The 25521-nt window shown below is 44.4% G+C and overlaps 1 protein-coding gene and 1 long non-coding RNA gene across 2 annotated transcripts in view; one reads left to right on the top strand and one right to left on the bottom strand.

Moving 5' to 3' along the window:
• DRD4 (dopamine receptor D4) overlaps positions 1-6155 on the top strand; it is a 125995-nt gene extending 119840 nt beyond the window's left edge. Inside the window, exon 4 of the mRNA XM_085884327.1 lies at positions 5085-6155. Coding sequence (XP_085740453.1) covers positions 5085-5284 — 200 coding nt within the window. The 3' untranslated portion in view covers positions 5285-6155. The remainder of the gene's footprint in view (positions 1-5084) is intronic.
• Positions 1-25521, bottom strand: part of LOC147024414 (uncharacterized) — an 87168-nt gene that overhangs the window by 22014 nt on the left and 39633 nt on the right. The gene's annotated exons all lie outside the window — the stretch shown is intronic.

Raw genomic sequence — 25521 nt, 5'->3', positions numbered from 1 at the left:
ACCATTTAGATCTTTCATTTGCAATCAGTGACCTTTCATTCAGTGAATCCTTCCATTTATTAGCCACACAAAATACACCACACAAAACAAGTCCTGGTGATGCCTGCATTCTCTGATTGCTCTTTCGACTTTTTCATTACTGTCATTACCAGTCCATCTGAAAGACAAAATATTGGTGATTTTCTCAACATGCATCTTGAAAAATATTTTAAAATGGCTTCTTCCGAAACAATATTTTCCATTCTATCGAAAGGCCCAGTCACACCTTGACGTTTTAGCCAACAATGGCAACGTATTAAAATGTATGTAAAACACTGGCTTACGTTGAACTTTTGATGTTTTTTTTTTAAGATTCGGATGTATTCATAACGACTTGGTCTTATGCATAACGTATTAGAAACGGACACAGAACGTTTCGTTGTGTTATAGATAACTTATACCAATGAATGCTGAACCTGTTGTCAGTCTTCACAACCTATGCCCAACGATAGTCTAACTTATGCATAGCGCGCTGCACGCATCGCCGACGATGACGTGATGTAGCTTATGAAAAGGCTGCTGCACAACGATTCAAATCATAACCGCCGCAGAAATGGAAGTGTCAACATCGCAGTCACACCTTGGCGATCTTGCCAGCGTATGCCGACCTCTGAAAAATGCGTCTAAAACGCTGGCGCACGTCGAATACGGTATGGGTAAGTTTGGGAAAAGTGAATAGAACGCTAAAGTACGCTATCATACGTCGTATTAAATGGAGTACGTCTTGTAATTTTAAACATGTTGAAAATTTTACGACGTTCTTGCCGTATGACGCACGCTCCGCATGCGATGGGAATAAGTTGTACGCACGATATGCGATCGTTGACACACATCGACACACGTTACTTGTAAGGTACTCATAAGTCGAAACACGTCAAGGTAATGGTTAGCGTCAGTGTTCCAGACTCCCGGTTTTTTTTTTTCTTCGGTATGACGGTGTTCAATGTACAGTGCGGTTATGATTTAAATCGTTGAGCGGCAGCCTATTAATTATATTATAACCGCACTAGAAATCGAAGTGTCAAAATCACCATCATACCGAAGGAAGGAAGGAAAAAAAATAAAAAAAAACAAAACCAGGAAGTCTGGAACACTGACACCAACCATCACCTTGATGTGTTTCGACTTATGAGCACCTTACAAGTAACATGTGTCGATGTGTGTCAACGATCACGTAACGTGCCTACAACACGTTACTCATAGGTTAGAAATAAGTTTCGGGTACGCTAAACATTACCTCGACGTGTTTCGACTTATGAGTAACTTAAAAGTAACGTGTGTCGACATGTGTCAACGATCGCGTGACGTGCCTACAACTTATGGCCAGCGTTATGCGGAACGTGTGAGTCATACGCTGGGATAAGTCTTAAAATTTCAAGCATGGAAAATTTGAGGACAACCGAAAAGTACAACGTTTAAAGCCAGCATACAACGACGTATGGCAGTGTTTTTTAGCGTGCTCTCAATGTTATCAAAACTTACCCATAACGTATTCGACATGTACCAGCGTTTTAGACAAATTTTCCAAAAATCGGCATAAGCTGGCTAAAACGTCAAGGTGTGACTGGGCCTTAAATGGGGAATTATTTCTCAGACAATATCTAAAAACCTCTGTCCTACAAAGAGCATTTGTTGTTATATTGAGTGTTGAACAATAGAACCATCCAATGCAATCTTAGTGTTCTGCATTGACCCACACATATGTTTGAATGATAAATAATCCAAGATGAAAACAAAACTTTGAAACAACATTGCTTTATTGGCTGCTTGGGTGTGTGTGTGTGTGTGCGTGTGTGTGTGTGTGTGTGTGTGTGTGTGTGTGTGTGTGTGTGTGTGTGTGTGTGTGTGTGTGTGTGTGTGAGGGGAGAGAAAGAGAGAAAGAGAGAAAGAGAGAAAGAGAGAAAGAGAGAAAGAGAGAAAGAGAGAAAGAGAGAAAGAGAGAAAGAGAGAAAGAGAGAAAGAGAGAAAGAGAGAAAGAGAGAAAGAGAGAAAGAGAGAAAGAGAGAAAGAGAGAGAGAGAGAGAGAGAGAGAGAGAGAGAGAGAGAGAGAGAGAGAGAGAGAGAGAGAGAGAGAGAGAGAGAGAGAGAGAGAGAGAGAGAGAGAGAGAGAGAGAGAGAGATGGAGATGGAGATGGAGATGGAGATGGAGATGGAGATGGAGATGGAGATGGAGATGGAGATGGAGATGGAGATGGAGATGGAGAGAGAGACAGATAGACAGAGACACACAGATAGAAAGCGAAAGAGAGATAGATAGATACAGAGACAAAGACAGACAGAGAGATAGGGACAGACAGACACAGAGAAAGACAGAGACAGAGAGAGAGAGACAGACAGAGAGAGAGAGAGGGACAGACTGACAGAGAGAGACAGAGACAGAGACAGAGACAGTGTTTTGAGCTGAACTTTTGAAGATTAGACATATGTGAGTCCTGCTGGATATTGGACGAAGCCAAACCCCACGATGTGGATTTTTTTTCTCAAATTGAAAAAGAAATGGATGTTTTCATTCTGAAAATGGAATATGTACATGCACTGACCCCAAATTAAGGGGAATGGCAAAAGGAATGGAGAGTGATTGTGAAGGATGTGAGTGGGGTAAAATGTGTTTGTGGAACTTTGAAACGATGTAAGTGCTTTTGCTACATCAATCAAAGTGAGCACGAAACAATGATATCCATTCTTTAAAGGATACAGTTTTCACATGAATGGCAAAAGGCTTTCATGTTGATTAATTGGTGTCAAAAGGATGTGATATGACGTGAAGCAATGAGAGAATAGATCACTGCATTGTAATTTAAAGAAATTGATTGAACCAGCTACAATCAAAGAACGTGAAAATGTGTTGTAATGGTGTACCGGTTAGTCCAGTTGCCCGGTTCGAATCCGGTGAGTCACGTTGCGACAACGTCAGCCACCCACTTCAGAAATTCCCAGTTGGGTCCCACACCCAAGGTCGTGTTACCATGCCGATTGGAATCTCTACACTGGGCATGTGACGTGCCGAGGAAAACATGGGACAGATCTTATCATCTGGCTAAGCAACCAGTGTCCAAGTGTTGGTGAACTCTTAGCAGTTCACCACCATGAACAATCTCGATATCAAACAGATTTGCCTCCTAGCTGCAAGATGGCACAATTGTGACCGAGCAGGATAAGCCAAGACCAAGTCGATTCAACAAATGTATTGGTGTGTATAAGCAACAATCACATATATACAAAAACAGTCATCACAATTCAATAAAATCAACAACCTCAATAATTAATCCCAAAACAGGTATGTACCCACGAACAGACCATCGACAAAACAAGTCCTTAAATACACTATGCGTCAAGCCCCCAGGCACACACAATTAAAAACTGGGGGTCCTACAAGGCCAGCAGAGTTCACTAGGTCAAAGCCAGATATTGTAGTGTGATAACAGCAATGTCTAGCTCTGTAATTGTAAGGAGAGGGAGGAGTCACAGCACTTGTGGGGGCAGGTGTGGCATCAGCAAGTGAGGCATGGCCGATGAGGAGGCGGGACGTCATCTGGCAGCTGTATGCACGAGGTGTCAAATTGGCCTCTCCTCCAGTCTCCATAAACACTTATTTAGTTGTGCCCACGTGTGTGCTATTTTTGTTGTATTTCTCACTTTATTTTCACCACTCGGTCGATACGAGCAAGCCCGTGGAACCCATGGTCGCTTTTTGTAGGCATTGTTTGCAGCTCTAATTTGGTTATTTTGAAATTTCAAGAAGAGGGAAGGCTGAGACCACAGCAAGATCGGCACAGTGAGGGTTTATTGACATAAACCGCCAAGAGCTATTCATACTGCACCGAGCCTCACACAGCAAATCAGGAGAATCTTTGGACTTGTTGCCAAGCCACATGAAGCATAGTTCATGCTTGCTTTGTGTTGGCATTTATCGCTGTGAATAATGAAAATGTTTTTCTTTAAATAAATCAATTTATTTTGACCCTACACTGTTTGGATCACGGCCGATCAAAATGGCAGACTCTGCACTTTGTTAATCAGCACCCCCATCCTGCCGAGAGGCAGCCAGCAGCTGTGTTACTCTGTCAAGGTGGAAATGATTAGAGATTATTTTGATAAATGGAACATGTTCTTAAATCCTGGAACATATCAGTTTCATCCTGTCACTCCAGAAGGATTGTCAAATGAACCCAACAACCTATTTCCAGAGTCTGCCACTGAAAGATGGTCAGTCTGTGGAATTTCTCAGCCTCATCATCAGGCATGACCTCTCCTTGGTTGCCCATATAACAAAGCTGGCCTCCAAACCCAGCCACAGACTCGGTATCCTCCATCGTTCTTAGTCTTTCCTTGAACAATCAGAACGACTCGTATTCTATAGGCCTTTGTCGGGTTAAACTTACAATATCCAGGCTCACTGCACACCACAATTAATTTGTTCGTCAATTCTCCCACATGTGGAACTGCATTTCAGGGGCTGTACTGTATCCCACTCTTCCCTCCAGGGCTTCAACCCCAGCAGGTTGCAATATTTATTCCCCTCCTCTCTCTCTTTCCTCTTCATCTCTTCATTGATTCGCTTGCTTATTGTGTACAAGAGTTTCCCCGCTGTTCTAATGTCAGTTCATTCCCTCTGTCACTCTGCTGTTTCATGAGCCTCAAAATTGTAGAGAACAATAAAAGTGAAGGTTGATACTCCAGGAACACTCTCATGCCATGCAGTGTGGACAGTTAACATGGTTCACTTTGTGTGATGTGGAAAAAAGGTTCTATTTCAAAAAGCTGCTCTTCACTGAACATGAACGCAATCTCTTTATTAGGCATCGAATTGATAACGATGATTTTTACTCAGTTGCATCAAATAAATCTAGTGATTTTGCATATAATGCTGGCACCTCCGATACCTTCCAACCACTATTCCTCATAATGTTTCGCCACATGATTACACACATCAACTTGCTCATGATTTGATGCTGAATGCAACTGTTTATGAAATAACAGGCTAACAACTTAATATTCTTCCACCACTCTCTTAATGTCTGACCTATTTCTGCCCCACCTGACAGGTGTCTTCCTGGCCTGCTGGACACCCTTTTTTGTAGTGCATGTGACAGCCGCATTGTGCCCCAACTGTTTGGTCTCCCCACGCCTCACAAGTGTTGTTACCTGGCTTGGATATGTCAACAGTGGAGTGAATCCTTTCATCTACACCGCCTTTAATCCAGAGTTTCGCCACGTTTTTCGGAAGATCATTTGCTTTTATTGATGTCGTAGTTTCAAGATGATCGACGCAAGATATATGTTCCTTAGGTCAGCTGTCCGAGTCCTCTCATGCCTTATGTCAGGAAATGGTGGCAGCATTTTGTTTGGAGACTTGGAACACATTGGCTATGTTGTTTCTGTCTGTGACCAATCTGGGGTTTATTTGAGTTCACAGAGACAGGCGACACGATAAAGTGGTGCAGGAAATGTTTGCTTCAGGAGCTGTTAATTGTTTCATTGAAAGCTCACAGTCTTGTACAGTATTTATTATTAATTTTACAATTGAAACGAAACATTTACCTGTGCTCGCAATGCGTTATTAATAATAAAGAAAAACGTCATTATGACGTCATGGTGCATATTGTATTTGATTTTCAATGGAGTGCAAGGTGTTTAGGCTGACAGGGTGGCCCAGAGGTATGCACACTCACCTCTAAGCTGTCTAGCCCCGGTTAAAATCTTGACCCATCTTTAAAACTGTCATCCCAGTGTTTCACAGGCAGGGTGATTCATCAGTGAGTGTACCGTTTCTTGGATGGACGCTAAACCGGGCATCCCATCTACCAGCATTAGTTGGCAGATTGTGTCCTTCGTGAAGATTAGGCGAGCTATTGCCGGCACAATAAACAAATTCCAAATTCCCACCCTAACTACTGCAGGAGAAGGCAATGGCAAATACACAGTATTATCCTGGCCAAGAAACTGCTTTCACAGTTCTGAACCTTCCCTTTGGGCAGAACCCCAGAATCCAAATATAACTTGTTTTACTCAATGGGTTGGATTCCCTTCACTGTTCAGAATGGAGATTCACTCATCCCGTCTGTATTTGGCAATGGAAAGCATCCCATGTAGACATTAAAATAACTTTTACATCAGTGAGACTTTGGACTGGTACCTTCACAATTTTTACATAGATACTGTGCAAGCTTGACCAACTTGCCTTCTTAAGATTTTTCTTTTGTACTTTATTTCCTGATGGCCATGTGGACCCCATGAGACCAGAACATGATATTCGATCACATTTCAGTTTTAATTGTATTTTTGCTGGTTTCTTCCACACTGATTACTTCTACTTCCTTGTTTTACTGGCCCCATTTAATCCCACCTTCCGGTGAGTTTGGCTGTGGGAGAAGTTTGGCCCAAGACTTTAGCAAACCAGATGGCTGGGACTGATGTCTGACTGGGGCAGGGATGTCATTATTTTTTTAGTACTGGAGATAATTAAATCTACTCTTCATGAAAGACACTGCGAGAATTTTAAGGTCAACCTGCTAATCCCAGCAAATGGGGCACCAGGCTTAACGTCCATCCGAGAGACGGTGCACTTTGTTATGGAAGTGCACCGGTGCACCCTGCCTTCAAAGCAATAATCCGTTAGTCAGTGGTTGGGTCGGGGATCAAACCCAAGCTAAACACCTCAAAAGTAAGCACATTCTTCACCATCTTTTCAGACATCTCCATTTAATAAATGCTTGACTGACAAAAATATTTCAAAGAAATATTGTAGCATTTCAACGAATTCAAATAATAGAATAATAGTAGAAGCCCATGTTTTAAAAGAAAATACCACAATATAAAAAAAGGAAAAAACGAGAAAGCCTTTTATTCTTGTGCTGGTTGAAAGCTCAAAATGAGAGGTAATATATTTGTTCTCAGCAAAGAAAAAACAATTCCGGTAACAATTGAGGCAGTGAGTGGTCTGTTGCCCACACAACATTGTCCAGGTTCAGTTTTTTGTCTGATTGAAAAAGTTCGAATTTTCCTGTCGGTTTGGATTCATTTGAAGCAACTTTTACTTCTTTTGTTTTCTCTCTGAAGGAGCCTAATATATATATATATATATATATATATATATATATATATATATATATATATATATATATATATATATATATATATATATATATATATATGTAGTAATAATAATAATAAAATTGACTCTTCCCACACTCTTCCAGCCAAAGAAGCTGCGTAAAACAACCCAAGAAAACCTAAACAAGTAAGTGCTACGCTGTTTCGAAAGCTTCCCAGAGTTCCTCAACAACAATAAAAACGTTCACACATCGTACACTCATGGGAATCCCAATGCTATTCAGCCCTCAGCTACCGAACCGGCTTCATCACTTGTTGACGAATCATCAGCGATAGCGTAGACAGCAATGCATACCAATGAGGCTCCCAAGCATGTACCAGTTGCAAACGTCAAAAGCAGTCAGTATATCATTAAAGAAAGACCCACCCACATGAAGTGATATATATATATATATGTATATATATATATATATATATATATATATATATGTATATATATATAAATATATATATATATATATATATATATATATATATATATATAAAGATATAAAGACCACAAGGGGAAAACCAGAGATGTCAGGATAAGCCAATTTTGAAGAAACTGAAAAACAGTTTCAAGACTTTGGTGGACTGTTTAATAACTGTCATATAGATTTCTTTTCCAGTAAAAGGAAGAGTGATCATTGGCCGATCAAATTAAGCATGTAGCATTTGCCAAGCTTCTGTGTTATTTAATTTAAGAGCAAACAACGAATCAATGTTGCAAACTGACATCACTGGTTATTCCCTTGTTTAATAATTGCCATGCAATTTTAACCCAGGATGTGTAGCAAATTCATGCTTGTTGGTTATTAGCATCCATTACATGACTTTGGTGATCACAGATTGTTTTTTTCAACATTAAACGGTCATTTTTTTTTTGTTTGATTGGTGTTCAACGCCATACTCAAGGGTATTTCGCTTACATGACGACGGATTCTCCATTTCTTACTCCGTACTACTTAATATGATGGAAAACCGGGAGGAAACCAAGGGTAAACCACCCCCGCGATAGCCGAAGTCACCTCATGTGACTCCCTCATATACCTAAGCAGGTTGATTGGGCGGTGGGTACATCGAATGAGGATGGGTTCTCAGACGCGCTAACCATTAAGCCATGGCATGGGTCCCATAAAAGTCCCAATATTGGTTTGACCAGGCTTGAACCACGATATGCACCAACTATGGAGCCCATGATATAACCAAATAGGCTATTGTAGTGCTCAGAGTTTATGATGTGAAAGTTTTACAACCTTTCATTTTTTAGTTTCTCAACTCTGAATATTATGGTGGAACAGTTGACATGAATGAAAGGGAGATAACCAGGAGTAAAGTACTGACAACTCTGGGTTTCTACTTTTTCAGCTTTGACAACACTTGTTTTTTCATTGCACGGCTAAACTTTATACCATATAAATTATGTGACACCCCTCGTTATTTGTTAAAGTAATATTGTGAGAGGAAACCTTATGTTGCCAACTATTGGCAGGTGCAATAACCCTGAAATTTATAAAAAGTGACATCTATGATTTACCCCTTGTGGTCTTCATATATATGTACATGTATTGTTGTGGTTCTCAGAACCACAAGCATCCAACAGATAGTGGTCCCAAGACAGTTATTCCATTAATATATGTGTAGATAGTCCCTTCCCTTTTGTCTACCGGGACAACAGGGGCTTGCCTTGCGATGATCTCATAGCTGGGTTTGCTTACATCATTTCTTCTTTAATTCGTCCCGACTCTTAATTTCTGATTGTTCCTGAGGTAAATCTGAGCCACGAGCACCTTTGCTGTGAGATGGATCCTCGCAGAGGCCAGCATGTGCGGCGCCGCTGTGAGGAAACGATGACGCGCGAGCATTAACAGCGCAGAGCCCTCGTTCACAAGCGAGCTCTCAGCCCAGCATGTGTGGCGAGTCATACAGTGCGCTTGACGATTCGGGATTATCGACTCGAGCTTCCAATGATCTCGGTAGGATTGCCGGTTGCGTTGGAAAGGCATGCGAATTAGTGTCTCTTTGGAGGCTGCACGGATGGTGTTTTTCAGAACACAGGAAACACAGCCACCATGATGCCCACGCTGCTCGAAACACATACGGAGGCCGATAAAGGTGACCACGCCACGTTGGGCGGGATGCGAGTGTGCGAAGTAAAAGCGGCGCGTTCCTTTTAAACCAAATATCTGATACATATTGGTGTTCGCCCCGCGCACAAGCTCGCAGAGTTGTACGGACGTGAGTGCTGGCCACGTGCGTAATGGTCGAACTACGCGCACTGTATGGAATGTGCTCGAAGGCAGACACATACGTCGCTCATGACTTTGTTATCATACAAAGCAGGGCAGGAATGCACCGCTTGTGATTTTGTATCGTATTTCCTCAATATCTGACGCATATCGGTGTTCGTCCCGCGCACACGCTAGCAGAGTCGGGCGAATGTGGGCACTCGCCACATGGGCCATGGCGGATCCGAGCATACTGCGTGAAACATGCATGGATTTAACCATAACAATGTGCCTTCGGCCCTCGTTGGCAGCAGTGTATTCCCCGCGGATGGTGAACGTCTTCTCGTCTCTACGACCAGCGAAGCTACGATCGAGCAGGGGAATGTTGTACAGTGCGGGCCACGTTGGCGCACGTGGAACGAGTGCATTGATCAGCACTGGTCGGATGCCCGAGCGGGCATGCGGGACCCTCAACCAGTCGCCAGGCATGGCCCGGGGGTTTTTGCGGGACAATTCGCGTGCCACGTTCGGTGTGGGTGATTTGTGTCATGTCGTGGGGTCGGAGTGGAATATTTTCGCTGTCTGGGATGACCTTGCCGGAAATGGAGTGTTGCGGTTTCTGGCCAAAGTTAGTGGGCCGCGTGAGGGGTTGAGGCTAATCAGAGCGCCCGATTCAGGTGATGACGCTTCGCTTCAGGGTGGCCCCCCGCCCCGCGCTGCAAGTCCTATAAAGGTTGGAGCGGTCCCTCCACCTCACTCGCTCTCATCTCTCTCTGCCCGACATCGCTACGACCCACCTCCTGCTGCCTGGACTCCACCTTCTCGGCTCCGCCCGCACGACGTTGACCCCACCGCCTACCTGGTCCTGCCTCCCACTCCATCCACGCACTCTGGACTCCATCCTTTCTCCACTCAAGCCCCTCCTTCACTCCCACGGTCTCCACAGGCGCTGCTGAAGCCAGTGACAATGCGCCAGCTATCTGAAACTGCACCACGGAACCCCCCCCCCCCCAAAAAAAACGTATTGGTGGCGCATTCGTGCAATCAAGTACAAAGGTACCGAGATCGTAGCCTCAACTCCTCTCCCTTCTTGTTTCAATACCCTCTCTTCATTGGGTTTTCTGTGTCTCTGTGTGTGTGTGTGTGTGTGTGTGTGTGTGTGTGTGTGTGTGTGTGTGTGTGTGTGTGTCCTGGCACCTGTCCACTTAAGTAAGACTGCAGAAGATCATTATTGTTATCATTATTATTACAGCGCGGTGACATCGCACTGTTATATAATTGGCTATTCTGTCCTGTGTCTTCTGTCACACTTATGGCCGCGTATGTCTCTTTGATCTGAGGGCTATAAATAGAAATTTGTCCAACGTCACAACTCTTCCCATCATGCATGCTAATTCACCGTGTCTACATTTAAATTTTACAACTGTAAAATTGTTTCATCATCCTTAACCTCGACTTTTACTGCCCCCAGCCACGCGATATCGAAGTATTCACTTCTTGTTGTTATTATTTTCGTTGTAAGTCTGCTCTGTGTCCCCTTTTGTAAGTTGCCCGTAAATAAAACATTATTAGGAATGTTCCTGGCTCGTTTTTGTGGTTTCTTTCATTGATCCAGCATAGTCAGAATCCCAGCTTAGCCGGAACTTTATTCCCAACGATCCATTCCTTTAAGCCGATACGTCCTTGGCAGTGTCGCTTGGCTGCATCCGATCCGGTAAAGTGATCCGATCTGGGAGAGTGATCCGGTTCAGACAAGGTGTACTGAGGGCATGTTCCCTGGAAATTAAATCACATGATTAATCAAGTAACCCGATTAACCTATAGACGGGAGGACCCTAGGTCACGCGGTTGAGTTATTGGCATCCACGGTCGGTTAAGCGACCTGCCATGTCATGGAATTATCTGTGTGCGACGGCCTACAATTCCGGGGAGCCAGGTACGTGGACCGATCAGATATGAGTAGCGAGCCTGGAGGTCCGCAAAGGGTTAATTTGGCTACCGCCCCGGGTTCACGGGACGGCACGTACGAGGTCCATGGCGCATTTCGTGCACAGCCTGCATGCGCGTGTCTGCGCGATTGCGATCCGGCACGAGAACGTTCCACGTTGGATACACGCCGGCCTCGTGGATGGCTAAAAAGGCAGCAAGTGTTGTTTGAATTCAGCCAACAGGGGTCTCCATGCGAGCGCGTGTGCGAGGCATCATGTGCTGTGCGCCACGTGTTCCGGTCGCGGAATGCACGTAGCGAGCCCCCGGGATAATGTGCTCGTGCTGGCCTGCACGGGAAACCACACAGGTTCGGTGTGCGAGTGATGTCATCGGCGGGGACCTCGCGGCGCGAGTTGTGGGCGAGTTGCACACATTGGCTCACATGGGGAATCCCTCAAAGGCGAGCAATTTGCAGGGTGACATCAAGGTTGCACGTATTGCCCGATGGAAGGGACGAGCGAGTGAGCCGTAGACCGCCGCCTTGGCGGTGCAAGAAAAAAACCCCTCACTCCAAGTACACAGCCCAGCAGAGATGTGGTGGACATCCTGTTTGGGCAAAGGAAGCATTAGTTAGCGGGTTGGGTTTAGCTTAGATAGACTGGCCTCATGGGGGCATGAGCTGTCCTCCATGGGGCCCGTGGACTAGTTAGTGGGAAAGTAGATTTAGATTTAGAATAGAAAATGGATTTTGGGAGACATGGACGGACATGGAATGTGTAGTGGGGATGTAGCTTAGCTGCATAGATTAAATGGAACGTGCATGAGTTTAAGGGATGATGAGGGAGCACGAGATAGTTAGGGGAACATAGGAAGAGTTTGGTGTGAATTGAAAAGTGAAAAATGTGTGATGAGTGAGTGTATAGTAGGACAGCGGGTCCAAGAGTGTGAATGGAGCGAATGTGGAATGCATGGTGCAAACGAATTATTGGGGGGAGGAGTGAATCCCACCCAAGGGAACCCAGGGTTAGTGTAATAATAGTTAGCGGGTTAGCTAAATTAACCGAACGGATGTTGTTCTGGTTGGTGTCGAACGAAGGCACGGAAACTTTTGAAGGGTGCAGGAGTCTATTGACTGGCTGGGAGTGTGGCTGTGGAAATATGCGTACTGAGTAGAGGGCACCCCGGGCACCGAAGTAGTCGGCCAGAGTCGGCCATGGGTCCAAGGGACCGAGTTAGAGTAATGGGCACGGATAGCCCACGGAAATGGCACCTGGAGCACCAAAATGCCACATGGGCATCGACGGGGAAGATTCCAGGAAGGGCATCCCCCACGTTCATAAGGAGTAGGTCGGCTCGGAGACAGCTTCAGCGACCTGGGGGTGCCGAAGTTCGAGTTAGGCAGATGGGTATCCCTGCCAATGGAGCCACGCTACCCAGCCACGAAATTGTGCAAGAGCACAAAAGAAAATTTGCGGGCCAGGTCAAAATTAATAACGAACACCAAAACAGGTGATGGGAATCGAGGTTGCTAGCACCAATAGTTTAAAGAAACAGGCGTGTTGAAAAGCCCCGGGGATAGATTAACATTTAATAAATGCTAGGATAGATTGGAAACGTGTACCCCTTCGCACCATCCACCCCTTCGCTGTTTGTAGGCCGCTGGACTCACCTTGGAAAATTGTTGAAATCTGTGTGAGTTATTCTGAGGCTGCATTGGGCCTTGAGACAGATTCACTTGTCTCTTCCTTAATCCCCTCAAAAAGGGATCTTAGGGATTTGGAGTGGACAGTTTTGACAGGTGAGCCAGACAAAGACGATAAGGGGGTCAGGGACACGCATAATTATAAATTTTTAAATTAAAAATAAAACAAAATAAAATAAAAATAAAAATAATAAAAAAGTCTAAATTTTGTTGTTTTTCTTGTTGCAAGCTAATGGGGTGGGTATGAACAAGGACAGGCATAGGCGATGGGTTGGGGGGAAACCGTAGGGTAGGTCCGAGCCCGTCTTCGGACCGGCCAACGCCACCACATTCCCTCCACAACCTCACCAGACCACACCGAGGCCGGCCAGCTTCATGTGTCGACCTGTTGTACTGCACCTTACCTGGTCTGCATTTGTCATGCTTTTCTTCTGCATTTGCCTTGACGCCGTTTTCCAAACCTGCCATGCCTTTATTTGCATTACCATGTCACAACCTTCACCATGTGCTCCAGGACCATCTCTGAAAGTGTTTGCTAGAACTGCCCTGCAGGCAGCCGTGTTACCGGGGACTGCACTGAGCAGCCCGGATATCTCCTTGTTACATAAAGGCCAGTTCAAATGTCCTGTGAAATGGCGTGTGGCCTACCGTGTTAGGATGAGTTGCCTCCAGCAGCTGAAATGAAAGAAATAAAAAAACAAAAAATATATATTCAGTGACAAACAAGGGACCATTGAAGGCCCTGAAGACGTCTGATCGTCGATTGCTGCCGTGCACTCATCCACGAATGTTGACATTATTATTGTTCTCTCCTCAAGTCACAGGTACTGAGCCATGGGTAGTGTAAATTTTAGAAATGTAAATACTGTAGTCGTAACCCACCTGTTGTTTGTTTAGCGCCGGCAATGCAGTTAAGTTGTGTTAATGAGTCAGTTAGTTTAGTTACGCAACGCACTAGGTTATTTATTTTTGGGACATGTATTCAAAATGGCACACTCAGGGATTTGTAGGTAAAACGTTCTAGGGGAAACCTACACCTGCTTGCCACATGAATGTTAAACAACTCGGGTAGAGTCCAGAAAAAGGGGGGGGTAGTGTTACGGTTCTCGGAACCGTACGCACACAACATACAGGTGTCCCAAGTCAGTTATGCTGTTAAGTATATGTAAAAATACATTTTTAAATCCCATCCTCCATTGCGATCAATTGTACCCAAGCACTTGCAGCCTTCGGTTCACTGGCAATAACGTACCATGGTCCACCTGTTGTCTCTGGAGGCTCGTTTTTTCCGAGACAGAATCTTCGCTGTCGCAGTTCCTATTCGGCTTCTCCAAATGCTCCAACTCTTTCTTGATGAGTCCACATGCGTGGAGTGGGCGTGCCTCGCCGGTGCCTGGCCGAGGCTCCGCCCAGAAAGGGCGGACCCATGGGAGCCCCGTCCAATCAGGACGGACAGTGACGTTAGTTTTGATCAAAGCCCCACCCCGCTGAGGGAGGTCTATGAACCATGACATCATCCCCAGTCTTGAGTTCTTTGGGGGTCGTTCGATGAGTTATTTGGGGGTCATTCGTTGAGTTATTTGAGGGTCGTTGGTTCAGTTCTTTGGGGGTCGTTCGTTCTGTGCTTGGAGGCTGGAGTTGGAAAACGAAGGGGTTCCCGCTGCTTGGCTCTGCTCACATCTCACCCCAATGGCCCGACTACTGGTCCCGGTCCACTTGAGATCCTCCATGGACCAGAACTCCACTAGTGTGGGTGGACCTTACTGCACCACCGTTGGCAAGTGCCACACCACGGAGCATTCCTTTCCCCGAGACTCAGGTACTCGAAAGAACTGCGACCTCAGCCCGCCTCCCTCTCTGGCTGCAAAAGTTTTTTGCCTTCAACTGGGTTTATTTGTCCGAGTGTGTGTCTGAGTGTGTGGTGCCAATCTAATAAGTCGAAACTGTATAGGTGTTTTCGATCATTGTAAATCTTGCCTGTATAATTCTCGCGTAAGTCTTCTCTGTGTCTTCTTTTGTAAGTTGCTGTAAATTGTCACACTACATCTTCTTTCTTTCCCCTGCATAACACCCCAATAAACCTGTTTCTGTGCCACATAAATTTCCTCGTTTATTATAAATAAATTAATGTAGAAATGTTCCCAGTTCGTTTCCGTCCTTTTTTTCATTGGTCCGGCATGGTTCGGATCTGAGTTTCAGCTGGGTATTTGTTCCTGTTAATCTGCTCTCCTAGCCGACACGGCTTTGGCAGTTCTGCTCGACTGCATCCGAACCAGAGTTGGTAGTCGGTTGTTGGAACTCTACAGCAGTCGGTAGAGTGACCCGGTTCGAGCAAGACGTGCCGAGGGCGTGGTTCCCCGTTAGACGACACTGCATGGTTAATTAGATAAATTGGTTCCAGACAAAAAGACCCTACGCTACGCGGTGGAGGCATTGGCATCGACGGTCGGTTAAGCACCCGCCGCCTCACGGAGTTATCCGAGAGGGATGGCCTGCAATTCCAGAAAGTCCAATGAAAATCGACGTAATTTTCTCCACCTCGTGATCGTTCTCGCCACTGGACCTCCAGCCCGCACCAATATGTTTAGTGATTGAATAGGAGTTTAACAAGAAGAGGGTTGTTGTGTCATTTATTTATATGTATATGCATGTGTCTGCATATGTATGTGTATGTATATATGTATATATATATATATGTATACATGTATATATATATAGATCTATATATATATATATATATATATATATATAGCTGTTTATATATATATATATATATACACATATATATTTATCATATTTCAAAGAAAAGAGATCTTTTATTTTCTCAAATCTTGCATCCTACATTTTAAAAGCAACAAAAAAACATTGCTTTGCACAAAGTTATTTGTAAATAAGAGCAACCTTGCTCTCATTTCTGCTCTTGGGAAAATGGAATAAAGTCATTAAATAAAAAAGTACACTTATACTTCCTTTTCAAGATTTTGAGAGCAAGTCTGTCCATATGATATTATTAATTCATCGTTTGAAAGAAACGTTAATTTTTTGTTGTTGGAAAAAGATAAAATACATTTGCTTTGAAAATATCTGTTCAAGATTTTTTTTGTCCATTAAAATTTTCAAAGGCACCTTGATATGCTGGCTCACATGGCAACGGTCACACACGCAAACTTTCCATTGTAATGTTGCCCAAGGTGAGATTAAGGTTGCATTTTTATGTCATATTTAAGTAATACGGTAATGTATTTTTTCATCAGCCATTATGTTTCAGAAGCGCTTTCTTTCGGGGTTTTTTGGACACATAGTTGAGATTTTTGGAAGAGCAAGAGCAGGATGGAAGGAACATTTTGTATACATGGTTGAGACTTTAGGAAGAGCAAGAGCAGGATGGAAGGAACAAAATGGAAAGGGGAAATTATCAAGAGCAGAGTAGAGGTGAAATTGAGATCAAGGGGAGGGGGAGGAGGAGACATTGGGGTGAACAAGCTATACACAAGCTGAACGAAACACAGCAAGAAGAGGAAGAGGAAAGTGGGGGATGAAACTGAAAAGGAACAAAGCAACTAACAAATGAAAAAAACGAGAGGGAGAACAAAAATATCACAATAACCTGGAAAAAGGGAGTGCTTGGGAATGGGGTCATTTGGAGTGGAAGAGAACATAAGTGTGGATGGGGATGACTTGAGGCAGGAGTGAACAGTTGCTTTGAACCACTGGAGGAAATATGGTTCCACAGGCAAGAGAAAAGAGGAACAAATGAGTGGAGGTGAGCAGTGAGCCTGGATTTTGGGAGTTTAACAAGAAGAGGGTTGTTGTGTCATCAAACTTCAAAAAAAGTTGCATTATATGCTCCATCATTAAACAAGAAGAAGATGTCGTGCAGAGCACGACACTTGCAAAATCCAGAAAACAAATTTGACCTCCAAAATAATTGGTGGTTGAATTCAGTGACCTGAAACATATATCCTCTTCAAATTTCAAGTCAATCGGATGAAAATTGAGGAATTTATAAATACCACCTTAGTTGTTGACCTTGGGCCTATGTCAACTATTTGGTCCATGTTGACCTCAAAAATAAATGGCTTGTTGAATTCATTGACATCTTATATATTATCTCCGAGTTTGTGGTTTCGTGCACGCGCTATCTTCGACTTTGTTCTGCGCTCGAGTAACGTGATATTCGGCTTACATTATCTCAAAGACCATATGAGGTACATGGTACTAAAAAAAGTAAATAAAATGGTTCTGAAACAGTGAACTCGTATTCCACTTACTGCATTAAAGTAAAATTACTACTGATACTCTGCATCAGTTCCTTTGTCAAACACACCCACCTCAACATGTCGCGCAGAGTATGGGTTATGCTAGTGAAATATAAATCTTCAAATTTCAAGTCAATCGGATGAAATTTGAGGATTTTAGAAATACCACCTAAGTCATTGACCTTTGGCCTATGTTGACCTTTTGACATCAAAAACAATAAGCTTCTTCCTTATGACAAACTCTACCATGTTGCGAAGTTTCGTGAAGATCGGTTTAAAATTGTAACCTGCAGGCGACAAACAGACAGACAGACAGACAGAATATAACAAAATCGACTAACCAATATACTTGAAAAATCTTCGATTTTGCAAGTAGTGAATGAAGAAATAAAAGTAACTTATCAGTACACGATTTTATAGACATTTATTGTGAGAACCGGCTGCTTGATTCAGTGGTTTTAAAGATTTATTTATCTACTGACTGGTTGGCATCTCAAGGAGATGGGGATGGGCCAGGCATCTGCCTGGAGGATGGCCAGACGGAGGTCCCTGGAGACTCCAGGCTGGAGTACCAGCAGAAAGTGGACGTAGCGCCGCACTTCTTCGGCGCATGCTTCCATACCTGACCTGAATTAACCTGACTGGTGTAGGTTTGTTCCCAATGACAGCTCACTCTAGCCAACCTGCACTTGGTAAGCATCAAACACCCCTTAACTTGAGTTGTGGGATGCCTCATTGCTGCATTGGGCAGGAATTGCTTTACGAGTTACAGTTTTTATTCCGTTTTGAAAAATGAAAAAATTTCACTTCACAGGATGTAATTGTACAGTATTATGATGTTTACTGATTGTCTAACATGTGGACAATCACTTTGTAAAAATATTGTCTAACATGTACGAATAATCACAAAACCGTTTCTGCCACAAGAATGACCACCATGGCATGCAGATGTATTTTATTAATATTACCCACTACAAGGAGGCAAGCCCACATAATTAGCTTCTACAATCGTCTCTTCTTCAATAGTTTAGTCATGTGTTTCAGTCCCTTTCATATTTCAGACTATTTTTTTTGACGTGTAGTGAAGCCATAAAAAAGAAGTCAAACACTATTATCGTGGTTTGGACTCCACTTAACTTTAGCCATAATTTAATTAACTCTAATTTTCAGTTCTCACCAGTATAGATAATCACCATCCGCAAATGCAATCTTTAGATGGATGATTCATATTATTGTTAGTTGATCAGATTAATCCTAGAATCTTTACATCTATACATTTCAATACAAGTGGATTAAATATCTGAAATATTAGATTATAGTGACTACCATCAGCATGAATTTGAAGATTAACACAAGTAAGGATGCAAGAGTGTGGAAGAACAAAATAAATGTATAACAAAGGGTCAATACTGCCCTTTGTTCCAATTTATCATAATACCAACACGCCATCTGGTGCTTGAATTGGAAAACATCAGTGGATCCAAGCTCCATTGCTTTTATGATGAGATGAATCATGTCATTACGTGACAACCTTTAATTAAACAGATGTTCATCTACACTAATAAATGTCAATGTGTGTCAGTGTGTCTCCTCCATAACTCCAAAACCATTAAACCTATCAGACTGAAACTTTGCAGGCATACTAAGAAAACTCCAAAGAAGTGCATAACAGGGTGTTTGGGTTTCATTAAAACACCCCTTTTGAAGCCAATTAATGGCCTCTCTCTATCGAGTGGAGCCTGTGGCTGCTGGTTGCATCATTGGTTGGGACGCGGTTATGCCGCTGATGCAGTGTCCCCCTTACCAGTACACTGGTGCTCATTTTGCCGACCTCGGAAGGATGACAAGGCTGAGTCAACCTCCTGGTGTATTTTAATTCAGCGGCCAACGGGGCTTGAACTCAGGACCCTAGGATCCCAAGCCACCACCCTAATCACTAAGCCAACACCAGGATATCAATGGCCTTATTTAATTATATTACTTATCAAGCGCATCCTCGGTCACCACTGTATATGGGTCTTAAGGCGTATCCGAGGTGACCTCACTGGGGTCTGAAGCCACCATGATTTTTGGCCTGCTTGGCCTGTTTGGCCTGCTTTTTGGCCTGCTCATGCATTGACTTGGAACAGGCCACAACGATTTCTGAACGATAAAGTTTTTTTTTCTTCATTTTCCTCACTCATATTATCGAATGCCTGTTCATAATAGCTACGCATCGTTGTATACATCGCTTTTGCAAGTGCTATAGATTTCAAATTAGGAGCTTGGAGCGACTTCATACATTATATGATAAAATTTTCCACAATTTACTCTTAAGGACTAATTAAAGTATATCATCGAAATATTATTTCGGTTTTGAGGATCAGATATTGTCTGGACGAAATAATGTCGAATCTGGAGTGAAATATGATAATTTAAAGAAATAACAAGTCTTATTGCTAAGCCGATATACCTATTTCCTTTAAGCATGTAAGGCTATGTTCCCTCCTCCTCCATACATACACAAGACAATGTAAAATTTCCAAAGCATTAAATTTATCTTTTTCTACTGTTTGGAGAATTATATTGAGTGAACAAAAAATTTAGGAACATGCCAAAATTAACCACCTTCATTGAGCTATATGATTCAATGCATTCACTGCTTGACATCACATCCTATCCCCCTGTGGGACTGCCTATCCATAGCGTCTGCCAGGTCTGTGTCGATATTTTCGGAGGTCTTGCGAGGTGATCTACAGGGAATCAAAGCAAATCTAGTGAAAAACGGACGTTATAAAATAAAGTTATAACATATGCGTGAACCCCGAACCGATGGACCACATGACGCATGCATAGACGAGCAGGCAACATGGCAGATTTTCTGCAATGTTTATTTCACGGGAGATTGAACTTTGCGATGTCTCAAGGGTTGTTCTGCATTAAGCAGCAACTTTTTGTGGATGAAGTCATTATTTGGATGAATTCATTTTATTTCATTAACTGCTGCACACGTAGTGATGACGGGCTTTAAACTTAAAAGGAGCCTATCTGGTATGCAGCGACAGCCTGGCCAGCCATTCCTTATCAGCCATTTAATTGGAGTGTTTGCTTGAGTGCTTTGGCCACTTGCCGAGCACCCATTGTCGATATGGGTACTACGCTATGTCATTCTGAGCGAATTGTTCACTCACTGCGGATGCTTTTGCTACATGTCATTCACAACAAGTGCTTCGCGCTATGTCACCCTGAGCGAGTGGTTCGTGCACCATCACCCTGAGAAAATGGTTCGTGCTCCATCACCCTGAGCAAGTGGATCCTGCTCCATGGTCCTGAGTGAGTGGTTCGTGCTCCATCGCTCTGAGCGAGTGGTTCGTGCTCCATCGCCCTGAGCGAGTGGATCCTGCTCCGTCACCCTGAGCAAGTGGATCCTGCTCCGTGGCCCTGAGCGAGTGGTTCGTTCGTGCTCCATCGCTCTGAGCGAGTGGTTTGTGCTCCGTCGCCCTAAGCAAGTGGTTTGTGCTTCGTTGCCCTGAGGGAGTAGTTTGTGCTCCATCACTCTGAGTGAGTGGTTCGTGCTCCATTGCCCTGAGAGAGAGAGAGTTAGGGAACATATCCCTGAAATTTATATGTAAATGCAATGTCGTTTTTCGGTGAAAGCTACTCATGGTTTTTGGGTTGTTGCTGATATCAGTCAAGTGTGTGTGTGTGTGTGTGTGTGTGTGTGTGTGTGTGTGTGTATGTGTGTGTGTTTTGTTCATAGAGCATAACACTCTCTCTCTCTCTCTCTCTCTCTCTCTCTCTCTCTCTCTCTCTCTCTCTCTCTCTCTCTCTCTCTCTCTCTCTCTCTCTCTCTCTCTCTCTCTCTCTCTCTCTCTCTCTCTCTCTCTCTCTCTCTCTCTCTCTCTCTCTCTCTCTCTCTCTCTCTCTCTCTCTCTCTCTCTCTCTCTGTGTCCCATCTTTGCTCTACCCGCTCCCAATAAAATGCAGCACCATCCTCTCACACCTCTCTCACTCTCCCCTTCCCTTTACTCTGTCAGTGTCTCTGGACATTTCTAGAGGGTGGTTATGTCTGGACGGTGTTTGTCTCTGGATGTGTCCAGGCAGGGTTTTCTTTGGACGTGTCCGGACACTGTTTATGTCCGGACGGGAGTTTGTCTCCAGAAGTGTCCAAGCGGTGTTTGTCTCCGGCCAGCTTGGCTCCAGACATGTGCGAGCAGTGTTTGTTTCTGGACAGGTCTGGGGGGTATTTGTCTCTGGACGCACCTGGGTAGTGTTTGTCTCTGGACACATACGGGCGGTAATTAACGCCCCACCTCAAGTCTGCCTTCCCTCCTCTCACCTCACACTCTCTTCCCTTCCCCCACCCCTCCTCACTCCCCTCCCTCCTCTTGCTCTCTTCCCGCTCTGTTTCCCCCACCCTCTCTCCCTCTCCCCCCCTCTTTTTCTCCCTCCACTTTTAGTATTCCCATAAGCGAGGCAACGGGTATTATTTTTTAATAGATAATACAAGTAGTTATTTGAATCATAAAACACATTATTATGACAGGGAACAATTATTGTTCCTGCAGTTTGGTGTACTGCAGTTAGAGTGGAGAATGGTAGGCTCTTAACAGAGGAGTCTGAATTGAAGGCCCACTGGGCCAGTTACTTTGAGCAGTTGTACCAGGCTGATCCACCAGCTGTCGAGTTGGACGTCAGGGGTGTAACAATCCCTGTTGCTGACCCTCCAATCAACTGTGGTCCACCTTCATTTGTGGAAACACGGGCTGCGGTGAACCGCTTGAAATGGGGTAAAGCTCCAGGGAGCTGTGGCATCCATGCTGAACTTCTCAAGGCTGGTGGAAATGCTGCACTCATGTCGTTGCATGCAGTTTTGTGCTCTGCTTGGAACACAGGCATCATCCCAACTGACTGGAAGAGGGGCGTTGTTGTCCCTCTCTGGAAAGGGAAGGGTGATCACCAAGACTGCAACAACTGCCGAGGGTGACGCTGCTCTCAGTGCCGGGCAAGGTCATTGCTTGGATAATTCTTGATAGAGTTCACCACCATCTACTTGAGCACCAGCATCCAGAGCAGTCAGGCTTTACACCAAAGAGGTCAATGATTGACCGTATCCTTGCTCTTCGGGTCCTTACCGAACACAGATGAGAGTTTCGGCAGGGGCTGCTTGCAGCTTATGTTGATCTCTGTAAAGTGTTTGATTCAGTGAATCGGGATGCCCTCTGGAGGATTCTTGGTCTTTGTGGGGTGCCACAAAAACTGATCGATCTGATGACTGAACTCTACTCTGGTACTGAGAGTGCTGTGAGATGTGGTGGTACCATCTCTGACTTATTTCCAGTTGTTACTGGAGTTCATCAGGGGTGTGGACTGCCCCCCCCCACTTTTCAGCACTTGTATTGACTGGATTCTAGGGAGAATGTCGGAGAGATCAAGCTGCGGTGCATCGTTTGGGAATGTCAATATCTCTGACCTTGATTTCACAGATGATGCAGTCATCTTTGCGGAGACTTTAGATATCCTTTTGGGGGCCCACGAGGTGCTGAATGAGGAGTTGGAGCCGCTGGGATTATGGGTTTCCTGGGTCAAAACTAAGATCCATGCTTTCAATGACATATTAGATGCCACTGTCCTGTCTGTGCCTGTTTGTGGTGACGATGTTGACATCGTGGAGAGATTCACTTACCTTGGCAGTGATATTTATGTCTCTGCCGGCTGTGCGTCAGAGGTCAATAGACGTCTGGGTCGGGCGTGGGGAGTCATGGATTCAATGGATAATGGGGTGTGGCACTGCCGGTACCTGTGCGGGAGGACGAAAGTCTGAGTCTTCAGGTCCTTGGTGCTTCCAATCTTGCTCTATGGATGTGAGACTTGGATTCTGACCAAGGATCTGAGATGGAGACTTAATTCCTTTGGCACCAGGTCTCTTCGGAGAATTATTGGCGATTGCTGGTCGGACTTTGTGTCCAACGAGCGGTTGCTGAGAGAGACGTAAATGAGATTTGTTACCTGCATAGTCCGTGAGCATCAGCTGTGGCTGTATGGACATGTGGCTCGTTTTCCTGATGCTGAGCCTGCTCACCAGATTCTCTCAGCGAGGGAGTCTCGTGAGTGGAGGAGGCCAATGGGCCGACCACATGCCTCGTGGTTGCAGCAGGTTGATCGGCATCTCAAGGAGATGGGGATGGGCCAGGCATCTACTTGGGGGATGACCAGACGGAGGCCCCTGGAGTACCCACGGAAAGTGGTCGCAGCGATGCGCTGCTCTGACGCATGCTCTCATACCTGACCTGACCTGAGCAAATTATTAGTTATTTTCGATTTTCTGGACTCCCACTTGAAGTAAATATAACTCTCGTATATATGTTCTTAATAATAACTATTTTTGCCATCAGAATTGGATTTCTTGACATCAAATACCTATATTTCGACACCTAGCACACATTTGTAGCCTGAATACAAGCAAAGATATGCCATATTTGATATTTGTGTTGGCCACCTTGGATTTGGCCGTCTGTTGGAGTTTGCCTACATTGTTGTGAGGACTCCACCAGTTTATTTTGTTCAGCATCCTCAATTCATCTCAAATCAATCTTCAAAGCATGATCCCAGAATATTGGTCACTGTTCCTGTGGTATAATCCTCCACTGTGTAAAATGTGATATTTTCTCAGTCTAAAAAGGGAATAACTGTGAAAAATTGACAAAACGCTATGAAACTCGAACTTGTTCTGTACATTATTATAACTATAAGTACCCACTCCCAACGGGAGCCATCAAGGGGTCATGTTATATTTATGCCTATTTTACTCAAAGGGATCCCAGGATTACACAACCCAAAAAATGGTTGCGATCGGTTCAGCTGTTTTTGCGGTACCTGGGAACAGACAGACGGACAGATGTTGAATTATAGTAAAGATAAAGCCATGTACCAAGTTTCAGTTGAATATGTTCGAGGGTATGGGAAATAAGTAAGGGGAAAAAACCCATAGATGGGATGGACAGATGGACAGCAAACCTTCAGTCCCCTCTGGTGAAACAGGCAGGGGACTAATAAACTGGGCAGATTTGATCTTGGTAAGTTTCATGAAAATGAACCCTGTTCTTTATACTCTGAAATGCACAGAATTTCTTCTAAAACACTTCTGTGAAGGAAAGGATAAGTGAAAGGGTTATAATTACAACGAGCAAAAACCACGCTTTGTTGACAGAAATACCAAGAGAGGGGGAGAGAGAAAGAGGGGGATGAGAGAGAGGGGTGGAGTAGGGAGAGGTGTGTGTGAGAGAGAGGAGAGGGGGGAGAGGGGGGAGAGGGAGAAGAGAGAGGGGGGAGAGGGTGGTGGGGGAAGAGAGAGAGGGCGAGTGAGGAGGAGTGGGGGAGATAGGAGGGGGAGAATGAGGAGAGCGGAAACAGAGAAGAGGAGCGGGGGTAGCAGATCAGATCAGAGCAGATCATAATTTAATGAAAGCAGATCACACAAAAAGGTGAAACAATGCGCTCATGTTAAAAAATAATTTCACAACATTTTCAGCAGGTGAACTGGATGACACCAAGGCATCGCACATCATTACACCACAAGCTTGTGGGGCCAGAACTTTGTACTTTGATCCAGCAACCAGTTATTGTAAAGGAGAACAGGATGTACATTTGGTTAGGTTTAGCAGAGTGACAGTGTGTTCCACCTATGCACACTTTTTCCCATAAATCAACACTGTATGCAGCACAGGGTAGACCAGGTGACTGAACTGTCATTTACTTCACCTTACCATAATGCTCACTCGGCACTGCCGTGTCGGAAAAAGATGTGGCAACACTGTGGGCCCCACTGCAGATCTCTCTCAAAATACCACCCGTCACGAGCAAATACCAGCCATTCATTTGCCAACGGGAAAACCAAGAGATGGGTGAGTGAGGAGCGGATGGGAGTGAGGAGTATGGCGGAGCGATAAGGGGAGAGGGAAGGGAGAAGTGGGGAGGGGAAGGGGGAAGTGGGGACGGGAAGGGTGCGTTCTCGTCTTGCGTTTGGTAGTTGGACTTGAGGGGAAAAGGGGGTGGGAAAGTTACCTCAACTGTAGGTTTAAGTTCACCTTGAGTCTAGCTTTACTACCCTTACACCTCATGAAGGTATATGAGGAAGCAAGAGGGCGGCTTGAGGAGGAGGGGTGAATTTACCCCCTTATACGTCATGGAGGCTCAAGAGGCTTAAGTAAGAAGAGGACTTAAGGTAGGGGGCCGTGGTGTTAACCTCCTACAGTTTCATCGGCAGGCCAATTCATCAGTGTTTGCTGTCCTT

The sequence above is a fragment of the Eptatretus burgeri genome, chromosome 6 (genome assembly GCF_056783735.1).
Source record: "Eptatretus burgeri isolate ZD-2024b chromosome 6, Ebu_testis_v1, whole genome shotgun sequence".
Classification (NCBI taxonomy): Eukaryota; Metazoa; Chordata; class Myxini; order Myxiniformes; family Myxinidae; genus Eptatretus; species Eptatretus burgeri.
This window is presented reverse-complemented; position numbering and strand designations above follow the sequence as displayed.